Source organism: Oncorhynchus mykiss, chromosome 16, assembly GCF_057628025.1.
Source record: "Oncorhynchus mykiss isolate SJ-2025 chromosome 16, ASM5762802v1, whole genome shotgun sequence".
Classification (NCBI taxonomy): domain Eukaryota; kingdom Metazoa; phylum Chordata; class Actinopteri; order Salmoniformes; family Salmonidae; genus Oncorhynchus; species Oncorhynchus mykiss.
In genome coordinates this window covers 78,560,001-78,587,500 of record NC_143037.1, presented here as the reverse complement: position 1 = coordinate 78,587,500, position 27,500 = coordinate 78,560,001, and the positions used below count along the sequence as shown (strand labels likewise).

The 27,500-nt window shown below is 45.1% G+C and overlaps 1 protein-coding gene and 1 long non-coding RNA gene across 5 annotated transcripts in view; one reads left to right on the top strand and one right to left on the bottom strand.

The window, feature by feature from the left end:
• Window positions 1-25,798, bottom strand: part of irak1 (interleukin 1 receptor associated kinase 1) — a 43,606-nt gene extending 17,808 nt beyond the window's left edge. For 2 of the 4 annotated variants that reach the window (XM_036947807.2, XM_036947808.2), the window contains exons 1-5: window positions 25,456-25,798; window positions 23,092-23,259; window positions 20,685-20,837; window positions 19,974-20,056; window positions 2,950-3,123 (exon numbers count right to left, since the gene is read on the bottom strand). In XM_036947807.2, coding sequence (XP_036803702.2) covers window positions 2,950-3,123; window positions 19,974-20,056; window positions 20,685-20,837; window positions 23,092-23,259; window positions 25,456-25,567 — 690 coding nt within the window. In that variant the 5' untranslated portion in view covers window positions 25,568-25,798. The remainder of the gene's footprint in view (window positions 1-2,949; window positions 3,124-19,973; window positions 20,057-20,684; window positions 20,838-23,091; window positions 23,260-25,455) is intronic. The other 2 variants (XM_036947809.2, XM_090201662.1) reach the window with 1 other exon arrangement.
• LOC149977354 (uncharacterized) overlaps window positions 1-27,500 on the top strand; it is a 460,718-nt gene that overhangs the window by 112,736 nt on the left and 320,482 nt on the right. The window lies entirely within an intron of this gene.

Below are 27,500 nucleotides of genomic sequence, written 5' to 3'. Positions count from 1 at the left end.
TCTTAATAGGCAAAATGTACCTGCATTTGTCAGGTGGCGGGTGTTAAATGTTATGCCCTGATTGCGTGAACAACGGTAAATTGTGTGATAGCTGGGATGAAAGGGCTGTGTTCCAAACAACTACAAGTGTGCTTGTTCTAGTTCCTCAACGGCACAGCTAGGAGAGTTCCAAAAGATACTTACTTACTGAACAAAAAAGAAAAATGGAAAAAAAAGTTTCCCGAAATTTTCCATACGCACAAAAAATACAATTTTGTTGCACAAATTAGTTTACATCCCTGTTAGTGAGCATTTCTCCTTTGCCAAGATAACCCATCCACCTGACAGGTGTGGCATATCAAGAAGCTGATTAAAGTATGCTCATTACACAGGTTCTTGTGCTGGGGAGACCAAGGACAATAAAATGTGCAGTTGTCACAACACAATGCCACAGATGTCTCGAGTTGAGGGAGCGTGCAATTGACATGCTGACTGCAGGAATGTCCACCAGAGCTGTTGACAGAGAATTTAATGTTAATTTCTCTACCATAAGCCGTCTCCAACATTGTTTTAGAGAGTTTGGTAGGATGTCCAACCAGCCTCACAACTGCAGGCCACATGTATGGCGCCGGGTTTTCTGACGTCAACGTGAACAAAGCTCCCCATGGTGGCGGTGGGGTTATGGTATGGGGCAGGCATAAGCTACGGACAACTAACACAATTGCATTTTATTGATACCGTGACGAGATCCTGAGGCCCATTGTCGTGCCATTCATCCGCCGCCATCACCTCATGTTTCAGCGTGATAATGCACGGCCTCATGTCGCAAGGATCTAAACACAATTCCTGGAAGCTGAAAATATCCCAGTTCTTCCATGGCCTGCATACTCACCAGACATGTCACCTATTGAGGATGTGTGGGATGCTCTGGATCGACGTGTACGACAACATTCCACAGGCCACAATCAACAGCCTGATCAACTCTATGCAAAGGAGATGTGTCGCGCAGCATGAGGCAAATGGTGATCACACCAGATACTGACTGGTTTTCTGATCCACACCCCCATTTTTTTTATCTGTATTCCTAGTCATGTGACTTCCATAGATTAGGACCTAATTAATATTTAAATTGACTGATTTCCATTAATGAACTAAGTCAGTCAAATGTTTGAAATTATTTCATGTTGCGTTTATATTTTTGTTCCGTGTAGTGGACTGTTCTGAGTCATAAGTGTATTGAAATTATTTAGGAACTGTGAACAGTTTGGAGAGGAGTGTGGCCAATGGGAGAGGAGTGTAGCCAATGGGAGAGGAGTGTGGCCAATGGGAGAGGAGTGTGGCCAATGGGAGAGGAGTGTGGCCAATGGGAGAGGAGTGTGGCCAATGGGAGAGGAGTGTGGCCAATGGGAGAGGAGTGTGGCCAATGGGAGAGGAGTGTGGCCAATGTTGAGAGGAGTGTGGCCAATGGGAGAGGAGTGTAGCCAATGGGAGAGGAGCGTGGCCAATGGGAGAGGAGCGTGGCCAATGGGAGAGGAGCGTGGCCAATGGGAGAGGAGTGTGGCCAATGGGAGAGGAGTGTGGCCAATGGGAGAGGAGTGTAGCCAATGGGAGAGGAGTGTGGCCAATGGGAGAGGAGCGTGGCCAATGGGAGAGGAGCGTGGCCAATGGGAGAGGAGCGTGGCCAATGGGAGAGGAGTGTGGCCAATGGGAGAGGAGTGTGGCCAATGGGAGAGGAGTGTGGCCATTTATCTTATGTTGCACCTACCCCTCCTTTCCCAGGAACATTCTGATCATGTTACTGAATGTATCCAGAGTATTTTCACATTTGATCATCAACAAATAAGGCAAAAAGTACAGTAAATGTAAACTCGCCGGTTTATTAGGCTCCTACAGACCGTGAGGCACGTAGTCGTGATTTGAAATATAAAGCAGGCATTGAGGCACTCAGTTCCTGTTCGATTGAACGTTAGAATGGGCAATAGAAGAGACCTAAGAGACTTTGAGCACGGTGTATGATTGTCTGTGCCAGGCGCGCCCGATCCAGTATCTTAAAAAAACGTCCGCCCTCCCGGGCTTTTCACCCAGAACGGTGCGACAAACAAACAACATCCAATCAGCTGCAGTCCTGTGGGTCGAAAACAGCTCATTGATGAGAGGTCGAAGGTGAATGGCAAGAATCGTGCAAGATAACAGGCGGACCGCACACAGACAAATAACGGGTCAGTACAACAGTGTTGTGCAGAACGGCATCTCAGAACGCACAACTCGTCTGTCCTGGCCACAGATGGGCTGTAGACGTCCACACCGGGTTCCTATCAGAGACAAACACATCGTCTGGAACCATGAGTTCAGTTTACTTGAGTGGCCTGCACAGTCCCCAGGCCTCAACCCAATAGAGCCTCTTCGGTATGAGAGATGCATAACAGGCTGTGCGCAGCATGAATGCACCGCCGTCCAAGCTGCAGCAACTTGTAGAATGCCCAGAAGAATTCAGGCTGTCCGACAAGGGTAAAAGGCACGTACAAAATCAACAGTGTAATGTTTCAAATCAGTCTTGTGTCCAGAAAACTGTTGTGTCCTCATCCCTGGTCAAATACACGTTTTTCCCATAATGTACAAACTGTTCCCTTTCAATTGATGGTTATGGTTATGCATTTTCATATTTCTATATGTTTACATGTAGCCTTATCCGTTATAGGCCAATTCCCAACGAGTATAAAGGCTTAGTTAAAATCTCTTCACAGTCGATATTGAACACGGCATTGTTGACAAAGACCTTGTAATTTAAGCATTTCCTTTCAACAGTTCTACGCACGTTGTATCCTGTAAACAAATACTTTTGATTTGATAGGAAACATTTACACCCCGAGATATATTGCCAGGGTTGGCAGTCATCAAGATCTATTTACATCAACCATCTTCCTCTATGATGACTACTGAAGAGGACTGAGCAGTCCAAAAGTCGCATACCTCCTTCAGTTTCTTGACAGCGAAGTCGGTGCTCCTCATGGTAGCCCGGTACACATGTCCAAACCCCCCCTCTCCTATCTGCTTGGCATGGGAGAAGTCCTCTGTTCCTCTCTGGACTTCCTCAAACGGCCAACACATGGCACTGGACAGCAGGGGACCTCTGGAGATGGACCACTGATGAACAACAACACTTTATTCATCCACTTTCAGCTTTGGTATCAACCCCTTATTGAAAGATACAGACACCTACAGACACCCACAGACACCTACAGACACTGAAGACATTGAAAATACAGACTAACGAGAATGAGACACCTAAAGACACCCACAGACTAACAAGAATGATAGACAGACACCCACAGACTAACGAGAAAGATACAGACACCTACAGACTAACGAGAAAGATGGACACCCACAGACTAATGAGAAAGATAGACACCTACAGACTAACGAGAAAGATAGACACCCACAGACTAACGAGAAAGATAAACACCTACAGACTAACGAGGAAGATACAGACACCTACAGACTAACGAGAAAGATACAGACACCTACAGACTAACTAGAAAGATACAGACACCTACAGACTAACGAGAAAGATAGACACCTACAGACATCCACAGACTAACGAGAAAGATACAGACACCTACAGACTAACGAGAAAGATACAGGCACCCACAAACTAACGAGAAAGATACAGACACCTACAGACTAACGAGAAAGATACAGACACCTACAGACTAACGAGAAAGATACAGACACCTAGAGACTAACGAGAAAGATAGACACCTACAGACAAACGAGAAAGATAGACACCTACAGACTAACGAGAAAGATAGACACCTACAGACTAACGAGAAAGATAGACACCTACAGACTAACGAGAACGATAGACACCTACAGAGTAACGAGAAAGTTGGACACCTACAGAGTAACGAGAAAGATACAGACACCTACAGACTAACGAGAAAGATAGACACCTACAGACTAACGAGAAAGATACAGACACCTACAGACTAACGAGAAAGACAGACACCCACAGACTAATGAGAAAGATACAGACACCCACAGACTAATGAGAAAGACAGACACCTACAGACACCCACAGACTAATGAGAAAGATACAGACACCTACAGACTAACGAGAAAGACAGACACCTACAGACACCCACAGACTAATGAGAAAGATACAGACACCTACAGACTAACGAGAAAAACAGACACCTACAGACACCCACAGACTAATGAGAAAGATACAGACACCCACATACTAACGAGAAAGATACAGACACCTACAGACTAACGAGAAAGATACAGACACCTACAGACTAACGAGAAAGATACAGACACCTACAGACTAACGAGAAAGACAGACACCTACAGACACCCACAGACTAATGAGAAAGATACAGACACCCACAGACTAATGAGAAAAATACAGAACAATGAGACAGATACTTTGGTATAGAACATAATCACAACTACTACCGGTGTTAGTAACCGTGAACTACTACAACTACTACAGGTGTTAGTAACCGTGAACTACTACAACTACTACCGGTGTTAGTAACCGTGAACTACTACTACTACTACCGGTGTTAGTAACCGTGAACTACTACAACTACTACCGGTGTTAGTAACCGTGAACTACTACTACTACTACCGGTGTTAGTAACCGTGAACTACTACAACTACTACCGGTGTTAGTAACCGTGAACTACTACCGGTGTTAGTAACCGTGAACTACTACCGGTGTTAGTAAAAGTGAACAACTACTACTGGTGTTAGTAACCGTGAACTACTACAACTACTACCGGTGTTAGTAACCGTGAACTACTACAACTACTACCGGTGTTAGTAACCGTGAACTACTACAACTACTACCGGTGTTAGTAACCGTGAACTACTACTACTACTACCGGTGTTAGTAACCGTGAACTACTACAACTACTACCGGTGTTAGTAACCGTGAACTACTACAACTACTACCGGTGTTAGTAACCGTGAACTACTACAACTACTACCGGTGTTAGTAACCGTGAACTACTACAACTACTACCGGTGTTAGTAACCGTGAACTACTACTACTACTACCGGTGTTAGTAACCGTGAACTACTACAACTACTACCGGTGTCAGTAACCGTGAACTACTACTACTACTACCGGTGTTAGTAACCGTGAACTACTACTACTACTACCGGTGTTAGTAACCGTGAACTACTACAACTACTACCGGTGTTAGTAACCGTGAACTACTACAACTACTACCGGTGTTAGTAACCGTGAACTACTACTACTACTACTACTACCGGTGTTAGTAACCGTGAACTACTACAACTACTACCGGTGTTAGTAACCGTGAACTACTACAACTACTACCGGTGTTAGTAACCGTGAACTACTACTACTACTACCGGTGTTAGTAACCGTGAACTACTACTACTACTACCGGTGTTAGTAACCGTGAACTACTACAACTACTACCGGTGTTAGTAACCGTGAACTACTACTACTACCGGTGTTAGTAACCGTGAACTACTACAACTACTACCGGTGTTAGTAACCGTAAACTACTACAACTACTACCGGTGTTAGTAACCGTGAACTACTACTACTACTACCGGTGTTAGTAACCGTGAACTACTACTACTACCGGTGTTAGTAACCGTGAACTACTACAACTACTACCGGTGTTAGTAACCGTGAACTACTACAACTACTACCGGTGTTAGTAACCGTGAACTACTACTACTACTACCGGTGTTAGTAACCGTGAACTACTACAACTACTACCGGTGTCAGTAACCGTGAACTACTACTACTACTACCGGTGTTAGTAACCGTGAACTACTACTACTACTACCGGTGTTAGTAACCGTGAACTACTACAACTACTACCGGTGTTAGTAACCGTGAACTACTACTACTACTACCGGTGTTAGTAACCGTGAACTACTACTACTACTACCGGTGTTAGTAACCGTGAACTACTACAACTACTACCGGTGTTAGTAACCGTGAACTACTACAACTACTACCGGTGTTAGTAACCGTGAACTACTACAACTACTACCGGTGTTAGTAACCGTGAACTACTACAACTACTACCGGTGTTAGTAACCGTGAACTACTACAACTACTACCGGTGTTAGTAACCGTGAACTACTACAACTACTACCGGTGTTAGTAACCGTGAACTACTACAACTACTACCGGTGTTAGTAACCATGAACTAGTACTACTACTACTGGTGTTAGTAACCGTGAACTACTACAACTACTACCGGTGTTAGTAACCGTGAACTACTACAACTACTACCGGTGTTAGTAACCATGAACTAGTACTACTACTACCGGTGTTAGTAACCGTGAACTACTACAACTACTACCAGTGTTAGTAACCGTGAACTACTACTACTACTGGTGTTAGTAACCGTGAACTACTACCGGTGTTAGTAAAAGTGAACAACTACTACTGGTGTTAGTAACCGTGAACTACTACAACTACTACCGGTGTTAGTAACCGTGAACTACTACAACTACTACCGGTGTTAGTAACCGTGAACTACTACTACTACTACCGGTGTTAGTAACCGTGAACTACTACAACTACTACCAGTGTTAGTAACCGTGAACTACTACCGGTGTTAGTAAAAGTGAACAACTACTACCGGTGTTAGTAACCGTGAACTACTACAACTACTACCGGTGTTAGTAACCGTGAACTACTACTACTACTACCGGTGTTAGTAACCGTGAACTACTACAACTACTACCGGTGTTAGTAACCGTGAACTACTACAACTACTACCGGTGTTAGTAACCGTGAACTACTACAACTACTACCGGTGTTAGTAACCGTGAACTACTACAACTACTACCGGTGTTAGTAACCGTGAACTACTACTACTACTACCGGTGTTAGTAACCGTGAACTACTACAACTACTACCGGTGTCAGTAACCGTGAACTACTACTACTACTACCGGTGTTAGTAACCGTGAACTACTACTACTACTACCGGTGTTAGTAACCGTGAACTACTACAACTACTACCGGTGTTAGTAACCGTGAACTACTACAACTACTACCGGTGTTAGTAACCGTGAACTACTACTACTACTACTACTACCGGTGTTAGTAACCGTGAACTACTACAACTACTACCGGTGTTAGTAACCGTGAACTACTACAACTACTACCGGTGTTAGTAACCGTGAACTACTACTACTACTACCGGTGTTAGTAACCGTGAACTACTACTACTACTACCGGTGTTAGTAACCGTGAACTACTACAACTACTACCGGTGTTAGTAACCGTGAACTACTACTACTACCGGTGTTAGTAACCGTGAACTACTACAACTACTACCGGTGTTAGTAACCGTGAACTACTACAACTACTACCGGTGTTAGTAACCGTGAACTACTACTACTACTACCGGTGTTAGTAACCGTGAACTACTACTACTACCGGTGTTAGTAACCGTGAACTACTACAACTACTACCGGTGTTAGTAACCGTGAACTACTACAACTACTACCGGTGTTAGTAACCGTGAACTACTACTACTACTACCGGTGTTAGTAACCGTGAACTACTACAACTACTACCGGTGTCAGTAACCGTGAACTACTACTACTACTACCGGTGTTAGTAACCGTGAACTACTACTACTACTACCGGTGTTAGTAACCGTGAACTACTACAACTACTACCGGTGTTAGTAACCGTGAACTACTACTACTACTACCGGTGTTAGTAACCGTGAACTACTACTACTACTACCGGTGTTAGTAACCGTGAACTACTACAACTACTACCGGTGTTAGTAACCGTGAACTACTACAACTACTACCGGTGTTAGTAACCGTGAACTACTACAACTACTACCGGTGTTAGTAACCGTGAACTACTACAACTACTACCGGTGTTAGTAACCGTGAACTACTACAACTACTACCGGTGTTAGTAACCGTGAACTACTACAACTACTACCGGTGTTAGTAACCGTGAACTACTACAACTACTACCGGTGTTAGTAACCATGAACTAGTACTACTACTACTGGTGTTAGTAACCGTGAACTACTACAACTACTACCGGTGTTAGTAACCGTGAACTACTACAACTACTACCGGTGTTAGTAACCATGAACTAGTACTACTACTACCGGTGTTAGTAACCGTGAACTACTACAACTACTACCAGTGTTAGTAACCGTGAACTACTACTACTACTGGTGTTAGTAACCGTGAACTACTACCGGTGTTAGTAAAAGTGAACAACTACTACTGGTGTTAGTAACCGTGAACTACTACAACTACTACCGGTGTTAGTAACCGTGAACTACTACAACTACTACCGGTGTTAGTAACCGTGAACTACTACTACTACTACCGGTGTTAGTAACCGTGAACTACTACAACTACTACCAGTGTTAGTAACCGTGAACTACTACCGGTGTTAGTAAAAGTGAACAACTACTACCGGTGTTAGTAACCGTGAACTACTACAACTACTACCGGTGTTAGTAACCGTGAACTACTACAACTACTACCGGTGTTAGTAACCGTGAACTACTACTACCGGTGTTAGTAACCGTGAACTACTACTACTACTGGTGTTAGTAACCGTGAACTACTACTACTACTACCGGTGTTAGTAAAAGTGAACAACTACTACCGGTGTTAGTAACCGTGAACTACTACAACTACTACCGGTGTTAGTAACCGTGAACTACTACAACTACTACCGGTGTTAGTAACCGTGAACTACTACTACCGGTGTTAGTAACCGTGAACTACTACTACCGGTGTTAGTAACCGTGAACTACTACTACTACTACCGGTGTCAGTAACCGTGAACTACTACTACTACTACCGGTGTTAGTAACCGTGAACTACTACTACTACTACCGGTGTTAGTAACCGTGAACTACTACTACTACTACCGGTGTTAGTAACCGTGAACTACTACTACTACTACTGGTGTTAGTAACCGTGAACTACTACTACTACTACTGGTGTTAGTAACCGTGAACTACTACTACTACTACTGGTGTTAGTAACCGTGAACTACTACTACTACTACTGGTGTTAGTAACCGTGAACTACTACAACTACTACCGGTGTTAGTAAAAGTGAACAACTACTACCGGTGTTAGTAACCGTGAACTACTACTACTACTACCGGTGTTAGTAAAAGTGAACAACTACTACCGGTGTTAGTAACCGTGAACTACTACTACTACTACCGGTGTTAGTAACCATGAACTAGTACTACTACTACTGGTGTTAGTAACCGTGAACTACTACCGGTGTTAGTAAAAGTGAACAACTACTACTGGTGTTAGTAACCGTGAACTACTACAACTACTACCGGTGTTAGTAACCGTGAACTACTACAACTACTACCGGTGTTAGTAACCGTGAACTACTACAACTACTACCGGTGTTAGTAACCGTGAACTACTACAACTACTACCGGTGTTAGTAACCGTGAACTACTACCGGTGTTAGTAAAAGTGAACTACTACAACTACTACCGGTGTTAGTAACCGTGAACTACTACCGGTGTTAGTAAAAGTGAACAACTACTACTGGTGTTAGTAACCGTGAACTACTACAACTACTACCGGTGTTAGTAACCGTGAACTACTACAACTACTACCGGTGTTAGTAACCGTGAACTACTACTACCGGTGTTAGTAACCGTGAACTACTACAACTACTACCGGTGTTAGTAACCGTGAACTACTACAACTACTACCGGTGTTAGTAACCGTGAACTACTACAACTACTACCGGTGTTAGTAACCGTGAACTACTACAACTACTACCGGTGTTAGTAACCGTGAACTACTACTACTACTACCGGTGTTAGTAACCGTGAACTACTACTACTACTACCGGTGTTAGTAACCGTGAACTACTACAACTACTACCGGTGTTAGTAACCGTGAACTACTACAACTACTACCGGTGTTAGTAACCGTGAACTACTACAACTACTACCGGTGTTAGTAACCGTGAACTACTACTACTACTACCGGTGTTAGTAACCGTGAACTACTACAACTACTACCGGTGTTAGTAACCGTGAACTACTACAACTACTACCGGTGTTAGTAACCGTGAACTACTACAACTACTACCGGTGTCAGTAACCGTGAACTACTACTACTACTACCGGTGTTAGTAACCGTGAACTACTACTACTACTACCGGTGTTAGTAACCGTGAACTACTACAACTACTACCGGTGTTAGTAACCGTGAACTACTACTACTACTACCGGTGTTAGTAACCGTGAACTACTACTACTACTACCGGTGTTAGTAACCGTGAACTACTACAACTACTACCGGTGTTAGTAACCGTGAACTACTACAACTACTACCGGTGTTAGTAACCGTGAACTACTACAACTACTACCGGTGTTAGTAACCATGAACTAGTACTACTACTACTGGTGTTAGTAACCGTGAACTACTACAACTACTACCGGTGTTAGTAACCGTGAACTACTACAACTACTACCGGTGTTAGTAACCATGAACTAGTACTACTACTACCGGTGTTAGTAACCGTGAACTACTACAACTACTACCAGTGTTAGTAACCGTGAACTACTACTACTACTGGTGTTAGTAACCGTGAACTACTACCGGTGTTAGTAAAAGTGAACAACTACTACTGGTGTTAGTAACCGTGAACTACTACAACTACTACCGGTGTTAGTAACCGTGAACTACTACAACTACTACCGGTGTTAGTAACCGTGAACTACTACTACTACTACCGGTGTTAGTAACCGTGAACTACTACAACTACTACCAGTGTTAGTAACCGTGAACTACTACCGGTGTTAGTAAAAGTGAACAACTAATACTGGTGTTAGTAACCGTGAACTACTACAACTACTACCGGTGTTAGTAACCGTGAACTACTACTACCGGTGTTAGTAACCGTGAACTACTACTACTACTGGTGTTAGTAACCGTGAACTACTACTACTACTACCGGTGTTAGTAAAAGTGAACAACTACTACCGGTGTTAGTAACCGTGAACTACTACAACTACTACCGGTGTTAGTAACCGTGAACTACTACAACTACTACCGGTGTTAGTAACCGTGAACTACTACTACCGGTGTTAGTAACCGTGAACTACTACTACCGGTGTTAGTAACCGTGAACTACTACTACTACTACCGGTGTCAGTAACCGTGAACTACTACTACTACTACCGGTGTTAGTAACCGTGAACTACTACTACTACTACCGGTGTTAGTAACCGTGAACTACTACTACTACTACCGGTGTTAGTAACCGTGAACTACTACAACTACTACCGGTGTTAGTAACCGTGAACTACTACTACTACTACCGGTGTTAGTAACCGTGAACTACTACAACTACTACCGGTGTTAGTAACCGTGAACTACTACAACTACTACCGGTGTTAGTAACCGTGAACTACTACTACTACTACCGGTGTTAGTAACCGTGAACTACTACTACTACTACCGGTGTTAGTAACCGTGAACTACTACTACTACTACCGGTGTTAGTAACCGTGAACTACTACTACTACTACCGGTGTTAGTAACCGTGAACTACTACTACTACTACTGGTGTTAGTAACCGTGAACTACTACTACTACTACTGGTGTTAGTAACCGTGAACTACTACTACTACTACTGGTGTTAGTAACCGTGAACTACTACTACTACTACTGGTGTTAGTAACCGTGAACTACTACAACTACTACCGGTGTTAGTAAAAGTGAACAACTACTACCGGTGTTAGTAACCGTGAACTACTACTACTACTACCGGTGTTAGTAAAAGTGAACAACTACTACCGGTGTTAGTAACCGTGAACTACTACTACTACTACCGGTGTTAGTAACCATGAACTAGTACTACTACTACTGGTGTTAGTAACCGTGAACTACTACCGGTGTTAGTAAAAGTGAACAACTACTACTGGTGTTAGTAACCGTGAACTACTACAACTACTACCGGTGTTAGTAACCGTGAACTACTACAACTACTACCGGTGTTAGTAACCGTGAACTACTACAACTACTACCGGTGTTAGTAACCGTGAACTAGTACTACTACTACCGGTGTTAGTAACCGTGAACTACTACCGGTGTTAGTAAAAGTGAACTACTACAACTACTACCGGTGTTAGTAACCGTGAACTACTACCGGTGTTAGTAAAAGTGAACAACTACTACTGGTGTTAGTAACCGTGAACTACTACAACTACTACCGGTGTTAGTAACCGTGAACTACTACAACTACTACCGGTGTTAGTAACCGTGAACTACTACTACCGGTGTTAGTAACCGTGAACTACTACAACTACTACCGGTGTTAGTAACCGTGAACTACTACAACTACTACCGGTGTTAGTAACCGTGAACTACTACAACTACTACCGGTGTTAGTAACCGTGAACTACTACAACTACTACCGGTGTTAGTAACCGTGAACTACTACCGGTGTTAGTAAAAGTGAACAACTACTACTGGTGTTAGTAACCGTGAACTACTACAACTACTACCGGTGTTAGTAACCGTGAACTACTACAACTACTACCGGTGTTAGTAACCGTGAACTACTACCGGTGTTAGTAAAAGTGAACAACTACTACTGGTGTTAGTAACCGTGAACTACTACAACTACTACCGGTGTTAGTAACCGTGAACTACTACAACTACTACCGGTGTTAGTAACCGTGAACTACTACAACTACTACCGGTGTTAGTAACCGTGAACTACTACTACTACTACCGGTGTTAGTAACCGTGAACTACTACCGGTGTTAGTAAAAGTGAACAACTACTACTGGTGTTAGTAACCGTGAACTACTACAACTACTACCGGTGTTAGTAACCGTGAACTACTACAACTACTACCGGTGTTAGTAACCGTGAACTACTACAACTACTACCGGTGCTAGTAACCGTGAACTACTACTACTACTACCGGTGTTAGTAACCGTGAACTACTACAACTACTACCGGTGTTAGTAACCGTGAACTACTACTACTACTACCGGTGTTAGTAACCGTGAACTACTACCGGTGTTAGTAAAAGTGAACAACTACTACTGGTGTTAGTAACCGTGAACTACTACAACTACTACCGGTGTTAGTAACCGTGAACTACTACAACTACTACCGATGTTAGTAACCGTGAACTACTACAACTACTACCGGTGTTAGTAACCGTGAACTACTACAACTACTACCGGTGTTAGTAACCGTGAACTACTACTACTGGTGTTAGTAACCGTGAACTACTACTACTACTACCGGTGTTAGTAACCGTGAACAACTACTACTACCGGTGTTAGTAACCGTGAACTACTACAACTACTACCGGTGTTAGTAACCGTGAACTACTACCGGTGTTAGTAACCGTGAACTACTACAACTACTACCGGTGTTAGTAACCGTGAACTACTACTACTACTACCGGTGTTAGTAACCGTGAACTACTACAACTACTACCGGTGTTAGTAACCGTGAACTACTACTACTACTACCGGTGTTAGTAACCGTGAACTACTACAACTACTACCGGTGTCAGTAACCGTGAACTACTACTACTACTACTACTACCGGTGTTAGTAACCGTGAACTACTACAACTACTACCGGTGTTAGTAACCGTGAACTACTACTACTACTACCGGTGTTAGTAACCGTGAACTACTACAACTACTACCGGTGTCAGTAACCGTGAACTACTACTACTACTACTACTACCGGTGTTAGTAACCGTGAACTACTACTACTACTACCGGTGTTAGTAACCGTGAACTACTACAACTACTACCGGTGTTAGTAACCGTGAACTACTACTACTACTACCGGTGTTAGTAACCGTGAACTACTACAACTACTACCGGTGTCAGTAACCGTGAACTACTACTACTACTACTACTACCGGTGTTAGTAACCGTGAACTACTACAACTACTACCGGTGTTAGTAACCGTGAACTACTACAACTACTACCGGTGTTAGTAACCGTGAACTACTACAACTACTACCGGTGTTAGTAACAGTGAACTACTACTACTACTACCGGTGTTAGTAACCGTGAACTACTACAACTACTACCGGTGTTAGTAACCGTGAACTACTACTACTGGTGTTAGTAACCGTGAACTACTACAACTACTACCGGTGTTAGTAACAGTGAACTACTACTACTGGTGTTAGTAACCGTGAACTACTACAACTACTACCGGTGTTAGTAACAGTGAACTACTACAACTACTACCGGTGTTAGTAACCGTGAACTACTACCGGTGTTAGTAACAGTGAACTACTACAACTACTACCGGTGTTAGTAACCGTGAACTACTACAACTACTACCGGTGTTAGTAACAGTGAACTACTACTACTACTACTGGTGTTAGTAACCGTGAACTACTACTACTGGTGTTAGTAACCGTGAACTACTACTACTGGTGTTAGTAACCGTGAACTACTACTACCGGTGTTAGTAACAGTGAACTACTACTACTACTACTGGTGTTAGTAACCGTGAACTACTACTACTGGTGTTAGTAACCGTGAACTACTACTACTGGTGTTAGTAACCGTGAACTACTACTACTGGTGTTAGTAACCGTGAACTACTACTACCGGTGTTAGTAACCGTGAACAACTACTACTGGTGTTAGTAACCGTGAACTACTACCGGTGTTAGTAACCGTGAACTACTACCGGTGTTAGTAACCGTGAACTACTACTACCGGTGTTAGTAACCGTGAACTACTACAACTACTACCGGTGTTAGTAACCGTGAACTACTACTACCGGTGTTAGTAACCGTGAACTACTACAACTACTACCGGTGTTAGTAACCGTGAACTACTACTACTACTACCGGTGTTAGTAACCGTGAACTACTACTACCGGTGTTAGTAACCGTGAACTACTACAACTACTACCGGTGTTAGTAACCGTGAACTACTACAACTACTACCGGTGTTAGTAACCGTGAACTACTACTACTACTACCGGTGTTAGTAACCGTGAACTACTACAACTACTACCGGTGTTAGTAACCGTGAACTACTACAACTACTACCGGTGTTAGTAACCGTGAACTACTACAACTACTACCGGTGTTAGTAACCGTGAACTACTACAACTACTACCGGTGTTAGTAACCGTGAACTACTACAACTACTACCGGTGTTAGTAACCGTGAACTACTACAACTACTACCGGTGTTAGTAACCGTGAACTACTACTACTACTACTGGTGTTAGTAACCGTGAACTACTACAACTACTACCGGTGTTAGTAACCGTGAACTACTACTACTGGTGTTAGTAACCGTGAACTACTACTACTACTACCGGTGTTAGTAACCGTGAACAACTACTACTACCGGTGTTAGTAACCGTGAACTACTACAACTACTACCGGTGTTAGTAACCGTGAACTACTACAACTACTACCGGTGTTAGTAACAGTGAACTACTACTACTACTACTGGTGTTAGTAACCGTGAACTACTACTACTGGTGTTAGTAACCGTGAACTACTACTACTGGTGTTAGTAACCGTGAACTACTACTACCGGTGTTAGTAACAGTGAACTACTACTACTACTACTGGTGTTAGTAACCGTGAACTACTACTACTGGTGTTAGTAACCGTGAACTACTACTACTGGTGTTAGTAACCGTGAACTACTACTACTGGTGTTAGTAACCGTGAACTACTACTACCGGTGTTAGTAACCGTGAACAACTACTACTGGTGTTAGTAACCGTGAACTACTACCGGTGTTAGTAACCGTGAACTACTACCGGTGTTAGTAACCGTGAACTACTACTACCGGTGTTAGTAACCGTGAACTACTACAACTACTACCGGTGTTAGTAACCGTGAACTACTACTACCGGTGTTAGTAACCGTGAACTACTACAACTACTACCGGTGTTAGTAACCGTGAACTACTACTACTACTACCGGTGTTAGTAACCGTGAACTACTACTACCGGTGTTAGTAACCGTGAACTACTACAACTACTACCGGTGTTAGTAACCGTGAACTACTACAACTACTACCGGTGTTAGTAACCGTGAACTACTACTACTACTACCGGTGTTAGTAACCGTGAACTACTACAACTACTACCGGTGTTAGTAACCGTGAACTACTACAACTACTACCGGTGTTAGTAACCGTGAACTACTACTACTACTACCGGTGTTAGTAACCGTGAACTACTACTACTACTACTACCGGTGTTAGTAACCGTGAACTACTACTACTACTACTGGTGTTAGTAACCGTGAACTACTACAACTACTACCGGTGTTAGTAACCGTGAACTACTACAACTACTACCGGTGTTAGTAACCGTGAACTACTACAACTACTACCGGTGTTAGTAACCGTGAACTACTACAACTACTACCGGTGTTAGTAACCGTGAACTACTACAACTACTACCGGTGTTAGTAACCGTGAACTACTACTACTACTACTGGTGTTAGTAACCGTGAACTACTACAACTACTACCGGTGTTAGTAACCGTGAACTACTACTACTGGTGTTAGTAACCGTGAACTACTACTACTACTACCGGTGTTAGTAACCGTGAACAACTACTACTACCGGTGTTAGTAACCGTGAACTACTACAACTACTACCGGTGTTAGTAACCGTGAACTACTACTACTACTACCGGTGTTAGTAACCGTGAACTACTACAACTACTACTGGTGTTAGTAACCGTGAACTACTACAACTACTACCGGTGTTAGTAACCATGAACTAGTACTACTACTACTACTACTGGTGTCAGTAACCGTGAACTACTACTACTACTACTACTACTACTACCGGTGTCAGTAACCGTGAACTACTACTACTACTACCGGTGTTAGTAACCGTGAACTACTACTACCGGTGTTAGTAACCATGAACTACTACTACTACTACCGGTGTTAGTAACCGTGAACTACTACAACTACTACTGGTGTTAGTAACCGTGAACTACTACAACTACTACCGGTGTTAGTAACCATGAACTAGTACTACTACTACTACTACTGGTGTCAGTAACCGTGAACTACTACTACTACTACTACTACTACTACCGGTGTCAGTAACCGTGAACTACTACTACTACTACCGGTGTTAGTAACCGTGAACTACTACTACTACTACTGGTGTTAGTAACCGTGAACTACTACAACTACTACCGGTGTTAGTAACCGTGAACTACTACAACTACTACCGGTGTTAGTAACCGTGAACTACTACAACTACTACCGGTGTTAGTAACCGTGAACTACTACTACTACTACCGGTGTTAGTAACCGTGAACTACTACTACTACCGGTGTTAGTAACCGTGAACTACTACAACTACTACCGGTGTTAGTAACCGTGAACTACTACTACTACTACTGGTGTTAGTAACCGTGAACTACTACTACTACTACCGGTGTTAGTAACCGTGAACTACTACTACTACTACCGGTGTTAGTAACCGTGAACTACTACTACTACTACTACTACCGGTGTTAGTAACCGTGAACTACTACAACTACTACCGGTGTTAGTAACCGTGAACTACTACTACTACTACCGGTGTTAGTAACCGTGAACTACTACTACTACTACCGGTGTTAGTAACCGTGAACTACTACTACTACTACCGGTGTTAGTAACCGTGAACTACTACTACTACTACTGGTGTTAGTAACCGTGAACTACTACTACTACTACTGGTGTTAGTAACCGTGAACTACTACTACTACTACTGGTGTTAGTAACCGTGAACTACTACTACTACTACTGGTGTTAGTAACCGTGAACTACTACAACTACTACCGGTGTTAGTAACCGTGAACTACTACTACTACTACCGGTGTTAGTAACCGTGAACTACTACTACTACTACCGGTGTTAGTAACCGTGAACTACTACAACTACTACCGGTGTTAGTAACCGTGAACTACTACAACTACTACCGGTGTTAGTAACCGTGAACTACTACAACTACTACCGGTGTTAGTAACCGTGAACTACTACAACTACTACCGGTGTCAGTAACCGTGAACTACTACTACTACTACCGGTGTTAGTAACCGTGAACTACTACTACTACTACCGGTGTTAGTAACCGTGAACTACTACAACTACTACCGGTGTCAGTAACCGTGAACTACTACTACTACTACTACTACCGGTGTTAGTAACCGTGAACTACTACTACTACTACCGGTGTCAGTAACCGTGAACTACTACTACTACTACCGGTGTCAGTAACCGTGAACTACTACTACTACTACCGGTGTCAGTAACCGTGAACTACTACCGGTGTCAGTAACCGTGAACTACTACTACCGGTGTTAGTAACCGTGAACTACTACAACTACTACCGGTGTTAGTAACCGTGAACTACTACAACTACTACCGGTGTTAGTAACCGTGAACTACTACAACTACTACCGGTGTTAGTAACCGTGAACTACTACAACTACTACCGGTGTTAGTAACCGTGAACTACTACTACTACTACCGGTGTTAGTAACCGTGAACTACTACAACTACTACCGGTGTTAGTAAAAGTGAACTACTACAACTACTACCGGTGTTAGTAACCGTGAACTACTACAACTACTACCGGTGTTAGTAACCGTGAACTACTACTACTACTACCGGTGTTAGTAACCGTGAACTACTACAACTACTACCGGTGTTAGTAACCGTGAACTACTACAACTACTACCGGTGTTAGTAACCGTGAACTACTACTACTACTACCGGTGTTAGTAACCGTGAACTACTACCGGTGTTAGTAACAGTGAACTACTACAACTACTACCGGTGTTAGTAACCGTGAACTACTACAACTACTACCGGTGTTAGTAACCGTGAACTACTACTACTACTACTACTACCGGTGTTAGTAACCGTGAACTACTACTACTACTACCGGTGTCAGTAACCGTGAACTACTACTACTACTACCGGTGTCAGTAACCGTGAACTACTACTACTACTACCGGTGTCAGTAACCGTGAACTACTACCGGTGTCAGTAACCGTGAACTACTACTACCGGTGTTAGTAACCGTGAACTACTACTACTACTGGAACGAGTAGTCATTGTGGAGACCGCCGGGCTACCAGAAGAATACAACTGTTCTAAATATATATATGTGTCAGTTCTGTTTTATTGTTTCGCTCTAGAACCATTTCCGGGAGTCAACTATTTCATTCTGCTTTTTACATCCGAATCTAAAAAAAAACTAGTCTAACAATAGTGACTATAGTTCCACTCTCATACCGGCTCCTCTTTCAAAGGCTGCGTTTACACAAGCAGCCCAATTATTGGCAAAAAAATTCATTCTGATCTGTCAAGACAGAAAAAATGTTTTTTTTTTATTAAAACACACTGATTATACAAAACACTAAGAACACCTGCTCTTTGCATGACAGACTGACCAGGTGAATCCAAGCTATGATCCCTTATTGATGTCACTTCAAAATCGGTGTAGATGAAGGAAGGGGGAGACGGGTTAAAGAAGGATTTTTAAGCCATGAGACATGGCTTGTGTATGTGTGCTATTCAGAGTGTGAATGGGGCAAGACAAAACTGCCTTTGAACATGGGTATGGTTGTAGGTGACAGGCGCAACAGTTTGTGTCAAGAACTGCAACGCTGCTGGGTTTTTCCACACTCAACAGTTTCCCCCGTGTGTATCAAGAATTGTCCACCACCCAAAAAGGACACCCAGCCGACTTGACACAACTGTGGGAAGCATTAGAGTCAACATTAGCCAGCATCCCTGTGGAAGGCTTTCGGCAACTTGTAGAGTCCATGCCTCGACGGATTAAGGCTAATGTGGAGGCAAAAAGAGGTGCAACTCAATATTAGGAAGGTGTTCCTAATGTTTGGTATAGTCGGTGTACATTTGATTGATTGATTGATTGCTACTTAATGGCTTCCGTCACCTGTTGGTCTACAAACGCCCCTCTGTGGTCCTGTGATTTCAGCTCTGAGGGTGGAGGGCCAGGTTTGGGCAGAGACCTCAGTCCTGGAGGGAGAGGAAACAGCCAGAGTAAAGGTGGAGAACAGACTGCCACCTGATCTGATAGCACAGCACTTTAAACTGGGGTTTACATGGATCAATGATCGCACTGAAAGATATAATAAAAAAGACAATGTTATGAACATATCAGAATCAATATATAACAGAGATCCTATAAACAGAGAAACACAAAGATCCTATAAAACAGAGATAAACACAGATCCTATGAAAAACAGATCCTATGAAAAACAGAGATCCTATGAAAAACAGAGATCCTATGAAAAACAGAGATCCTATGAAAAACAGAGATCCTATGAAAAACAGAGATCCTATGAAAAACAGAGATCCTATAAAAAACAGAGATCCTATAAAAAACAGAGATCCTATAAAAAACAGAGATCCTATGAAAAACACAGATCCTATGAAAAACAGAGATCCTATAAAAAACAGAGATCCTATAAAAAACAGAGATCCTATAAAAAACAGAGATCCTATATGTAATTCTACGGTGAACAAAATATGATAAGACGTTATAAGCCTGTGTTATTACAAGCAGTGTGAAATCTTGTAAGAAGTGTTCTAGTAGTCAGTTGTTGTAAAGCACACTGTGAGCAGCGATTAAATGAGACGTTACCAGGTGGAGAGTACGCCTTAGTGGCCAGAGTGTTGGTAGGATGGACTTTAGGAGGTGGGTTGAAGAGATGAGATGGAGGAACAAGAGGCTCCAGTTTAACCTGCGACGGAGCAGCAAGTGGAGTGGAAGAGGGCCGTAGTCCACTGGGCTTCCCTACATTAAGACAACAGCAGCCATTACACAGCTGTCTTACAGAAGCACCCATTATAAAGAACAATGATTCACGAAAACCTTGGACCTGGGCTTCTTTACTGACACCCGTACACGTCCCCCCTGTCCGTCCCCCCATGCGTCCCTTCGTCCACACACGCGTCCGTCCGTCCACACACACACGTCCCCCCCGTCCCACTGTCCACGCACGCGTCCCCCCCCGTCCGTCCCACTGTCCACGCACGCGTCCCCCCCGTCCGTCCCACTGTCCACGCACGCGTCCCCCCCGTCCGTCCCACTGTCCACGCACGCGTCCCCCCCGTCCCACTGTCCACGCACGCGTCCCCCCCGTCCGTCCCACCGTCCACGCACACGTACCCCCCGTCCCACCGTCCACGCACGCGTCCCGTCCGTCCGTCCCACCGTCCACGCACGCGTCCCCCCCGTCCATCCCACCGTCCACGCACGCGTCCCCCCCGTCCGTCCCACCGTCCACGCACGCGCCCCCCCCGTCCCACTGTCCACGCACGCGTCCCCCCCGTCCCACTGTCCACGCACGCGTCCCCCCCGTCCGTCCCACTGTCCACGCACGCGTCCCCCCCGTCCGTCCCACTGTCCACGCACGAGTCCCCCCCGTCCGTCCCACTGTCCACGCACGCGTCCCCCCCGTCCGTCCCACTGTCCACGCACGCGTCCCCCCCGTCCGTCCCACTGTCCACGCACGCGTCCCGTCCGTCCGTCCCACTGTCCACGCACGCGTCCCGTCCGTCCGTCCCACTGTCCACGCACGCGTCCCCCCCGTCCGTCCCACTGTCCACGCACGCGTCCCCCCCGTCCCACCGTCCGTCCCACTGTCCACGCACGCGTCCCCCCCGTCCGTCCCACCGTCCACGCACACGTCCCGTCCGTCCCACCGTCCACGCACGCGTCCCCCCGTCCGTCCCACCGTCCACGCACGCGTCCCCCCCATCCGTCCCACTGTCCACGCACGCGTCCCCCCCATCAGTCCCACCGTCCACGCACACGTCCCCCCCGTCCCACTGTCCACGCACGCGTCCCGTCCGTCCGTCCCACCGTCCACGCACACGTCCCCCCCGTCCGTCCCACTGTCCACGCACACGTCACCCCCGTCCCACCGTCCGTCCCACCGTCCACACACGCGTCCCCCCCGTCCGTCCCACTGTCCACGCACACGTCCCCCCCGTCCCACCGTCCGTCCCACTGTCCACGCACGCGTCCCCCCGTCCGTCCCACTGTCCACGCACACGTCTCCCCCGTCCACGCACACGTCCCCCCCGTCCGTCCCACCGTCCACGCACACGTCCCCCCCGTTCGTCCCACCGTCCTAGCACGCGTCCCCCCGTCCGTCCCACCGTCCACGCACACGTCCCCCCCGTCCCGTCCGTCCGTCCCACTGTCCACGCACACGTCACCCCCGTCCCACCGTCCGTCCCACTGTCCACGCACGCGTCCCCCCCGTCCGTCCCACTGTCCACGTCACCCCCGTCCCACTGTCCGTCCCACTGTCCACGCACGCGTCCCCCCCATCAGTCCCACCGTCCACGCACACGTCCCACCGTCCACGCACACGTCCCCCCCGTCCCACCGTCCACGCACGCGTCCCCACCGTCCGTCCCACTGTCCACGCACGCGTCCCCCCCATTAGTCCCACCGTCCACGCACACGTCCCCCCCGTCCCACCGTCTGTCCCACTGTCCACGCACGCGTCCCACCGTCCGTCCCACTGTCCACGCACACGTCCCCCCCGTCCCAACGTCCGTCCCACTGTCCACGCACGCGTCCCCCCCATCAGTCCCACCGTCCACGCACACGTCACCCCGTCCCACCGTCCGTCCCTCTGTCCACGCACGCGTCCCCACCGTCCGTCCCACTGTCCACGCACGCGTCCCCCCCATCAGTCCCACCGTCCACGCACACGTCCCCCCCGTCCCACCGTCCGTCCCACTGTCCACGCACGCGTCCCCCCCGTCCGTCCCACTGTCCACGCACGCGCCCCCCCCGTCCGTCCCACTGTCCACGCACGCGCCCCCCCCGTCCGTCCCACCGTCCACGCACGCGTCCCCCCCGTCCGTCCCACCATCCACGCACGCGTCCCCCCCGTCAGTCCCACCGTCCACGCACGCGTCCTCCCCAGTCCGTCCACGCACGCCTCCCTCCCTCCGTCCCCGCACGAGTCCGGCCGTCTGTCTATGCACGCAGACGTGTCTGTCTGTTCCCAGGTCTGTCCCCAACTCACAGTTCAAGATGATATCTCTAGCTCTCAACAGCTGCAGCTTGTCCAGTACGTTCAGTAGTTCTCCTACTGTTCCATTCCTTTGTGCCCAGTGATTCATCACCCAGTCTGTCCGTCTCTCTCTCCTCTCGGCCAGACGCCTGTCAGTCTGGTCAGTCAACACATGAGACGCTGCCATGGAGGACAAATGGTAAAGAAATCACTAATTGTTCAGAGATCAAATCACACCATAATACAATTTAGTTACAGTCAGCGGCACCAATGTTGTCAGCTATGTTCTTCCTGATCAGGAAAAACTCTGAATGCTACTTACAGGGTCATACTGGAGGACCCAGAGTTTATTCCTTATTAGATGATGTGGCCAGGAAAAACGTTGGGTACCGCTCACTACGTACCCAGCTAGTTAACCTCTCACTACGTACCCAGCTAGTTAACCGCTCACTAGGTACCCAGCTAGTTAACCGCTCACTAGGTACCCAGCTAGTTAACCTCTCACTACGTACCCAGCTAGTTAACCTCTCACTACGTACCCAGCTAGTTAACCTCTCACTACGTACCCAGCTAGTTAACCGCTCACTAGGTACCCAGCTAGTTAACGTCTCACTACATACCCAGCTAGTTAACCGCTCACTACGTAGCCAGCTAGTTAACCGCTCACTACGTACCCAGCTAGTTAACCGCTCACTACGTACCCAGCTAGTTAACCGCTCACTACGGACCCAGCTAGTTAACCGCTCACTACGTACCCAGCTAGTTAACCGCTCACTACGTACCCAGCTAGTTAACCGCTCACTACGGACCCAGCTAGTTAACCGCTCACTACGGACCCAGCTAGTTAACCGCTCACTACGTACCCAGCTAGTTAACCGCTCACTACGGACCCAGCTAGTTAACCGCTCACTACGGACCCAGCTAGTTAACCGCTCACTACGGACCCAGCTAGTTAACCGCTCACTACGTACCCAAGCTAGTTAACCGCTCACTACGGACCCAGCTAGTTAACCGCTCACTACGTACCCAGCTAGTTAACCGCTCACTACGTACCCAGCTAGTTAACCGCTCACTACGGACCCAGCTAGTTAACCGCTCACTACGGACCCAGCTAGTTAACCGCTCACTACGGACCCAGCTAGTTAACCGCTCACTACGTACCCAGCTAGTTAACCGCTCACTACGGACCCAGCTAGTTAAACGCTCACTACGGACCCAGCTAGTTAACCGCTCACTACGTACCCAGCTAGTTAACCGCTCACTACGGACCCAGCTAGTTAACCGCTCACTACGGACCCAGCTAGTTAACCGCTCACTACGTACCCAGCTAGTTAACCGCTCACTACGTACCCAGCTAGTTAACCGCTCACTACGTACCCAGCTAGTTAACCGCTCACTACGTACCCAGCTAGTTAACCGCTCACTACGGACCCAGCTAGTTAACCGCTCACTACGGACCCAGCTAGTTAACCGCTCACTACGGACCCAGCTAGTTAACCGCTCACTACGTACCCAGCTAGTTAACCGCTCACTACGGACCCAGCTAGTTAGGAACAGCTAGTTCCTAAAGACAATAATGTACTTTTTACTCCGCATATTTTCCCTGACACACTAAAGTACTCGTTACATTTTGAATGCTTATCAAGACAGGGAAATGGTCAAATTCATGCACTTATCAGGAGAACATCTCTGGTCGTCCCTACTGCCTCTGATCTGACAGACTCACTAAACACAAATGAAGCATTTGTAAAAAATGTCTAAGTGTTGGAGTGTGCCCCTGGCTATCAGTAAATACAAATAAATAACCAGAAAATAGTGCAGTCTGGTTTGCTTAATATAAGGAATTTGAAAAGATGTATACTTTTACTTTTGATACTTAAGTATATTTAAAACCAAATATTTTAGAGTTTTACTCAAGTAATATTTTCTATTAAAAAGGTACTTTTACTCAAGTATGACAACGGGGTACTTTTTCCACCACTGTTACATACTCCCTTAAAAGAACTTGGCTTGAAAAACGAGAAAAACGGGGTAATAGTGTATTTGTCCACTTTGAGATGACGTAGTCAGTGTGTGAATATAATACACTTTATTGAATGACAACAGGAACTTCACTGAAGAATCCCTACATTTACCCAATCTCTGACGAGGGGGGAGTCCCCATGCCGCACAACCGAAACAGATCATGCTGTTATTACTAACACATTTTGTGACGTTTTTTATTTTTTACATCGGCAAGGGCTTTTTTTTAACGTCTGTTCGGTCGAAATACGTCCATTCAACTTGGACGCCACAGCTTATACGAGTTAACTAGCTAGCATCGTTTATGAAACTATATTTAACTCACTAGCAATGTCGGCCAGTGCCATTTCTTACCGAATCTGTCCCAGTCCACATCGGAGATACTGTCCATAACAAGGGAGAAGTCGCACAGCACAACTGGTGGTAACTTGTACAAGTAGACCTTTCCGATATCCCAGGACGACATCTTTTAAAAACCTTGCTAGCAAGCTAGCTGTAACATTTTTGTTCTGATGTTTCAAATTCACTACGGTAAGAACGATCACGCTGATATATAAATATATATATATATATAAATCGGTTATTCAATAAGTTATTCCCCTGCTTTAAATATGCCTAGAAACTTCGCCATCTCCAGCAAGCAGAACTTACTCGTCAGCCACGCCCCCTACCCCACATGATGGGCTACGTCACATCCTCTGCCTTCATGGAAAAGTATCAGTTACTGGAATTTTATTTATTTTATATATATATTTTATTTTTTATGCGCATTTAGTATTTTCTTGTATATACCGGTGTTTGTTTTTTTTGTTAGACATGTTTGATGTAGCCATGTAAAAGTTGTTAATTTTGTGATTACATTTTATTTTTTTTATGTAAAGTTTCAACGTTTTGGCTGTGTTATTTTGTAAACTGTTTTGTAAGATATGTTTGTATATTGTGTTATATTTTTTTCATTAACAGGAAAACATAAAATAAAAGTGAACAACGTTAATTGGCTTTTCACATAGAATTATTCCTTGAGAACTGTCTTCGCATTTCAATGGATTATTATGTGCAGTGCATGCATAGCAGTGAACCTACCTTGTCTCAATTAATGTATAAATCTTGTCAAGACAATGTCTCTTGCTAGCCCAATATTGCACTAAAGGAGCATAATGTTACTCGTCCATAGAGGGTGGTCTGGTAGGTCCATGTACGTTTCGTTATTTTGTTTTCCGTGTGAAAACGGAGAATGGAAAAACGGAAAACGGCGGCTAATTTGTTGTTTTACCGTTTTTAAATTTGAAAAAAGAAAATCTGAAATCGACATCTTTTCTCATTTATAGTGTCAGAATTGGACATGGAATAACGGGAAAAACAAATAACAACACAGTTTATTACATTTTGTATTTTTTATTTCCGTTTTTCATTTTGTTCATACCTGGAAGTTCCCAGGTGTTTCCAGCCTAGGTTGGCAGCACAAAGAAAGGGTTAGACTGTGGGACAGGACGATACAAATACTCATGTTAGCTAAGATACAGAGCTTATTATAAAGTTAGCATGTAAAGGGAACAAACTCAACAACTGAACAAAGTTGGCTTGTACTAGCTGGCTATTAAGCTATAGACAGTTCTGGTGTGTGTGTGTGTGTGTGTGTATATGTCTCTCTGTGTGTGAGTTCTGAATGTTACCGCAGGAGAAAAGCACAGTATAGCATCTGAGTTGATCATCATGAACTTCATGTAGTTCCATCATCTGTTAAGTTGAAATAAGCCTTTTTATCGGTATGGGTATACTTCAACAACACCCTTTCCTGCTCACTGAAAGGCAGACGTAGGCTATACTCTTCCGTTGTGAAAACGACTATTGCTCTGACAAATGGCCTACTTCTCTGAATGCAGGTGTAAGATCTTAATTTGACCACCCGGTTGTTGCAGGAAAAGGAAACTTTCCGTGTTTTAAAAGGCATCTAAAATTTGGAATTTCCACTTTAAAATGCCAGACTTGATTTACCATAACAAAAAAAATAGAAACTCTTACAAAAATGTAAATGAATTATAATCCACACAATAATTCACATTTTCTGTTGCTGCAGGATTATTTTTATGCTGTGAAAAAATTATCAAATTAAGATCCTACATCTGTACATACCCCCTTTGGGGGGGTTGATGATCAATGATGTGGAACCAGCCTAATATTACTTGGTTACTGATCCCCCTCACACACACACACACACACATTATTTCTTAACTCTCCCTTTCCTATCCTCTCTCTCTCTCTCGACATGATGCTCTCAAGGTCCTGCACTACCGCCTCCTACATTACAGCCTTATTCTGAAATGGATTAAATAGTTTTATTGCTAATTTATAAATATTTTTTTAACTACCACATTTACATAAATATTCAGACCCTTTAC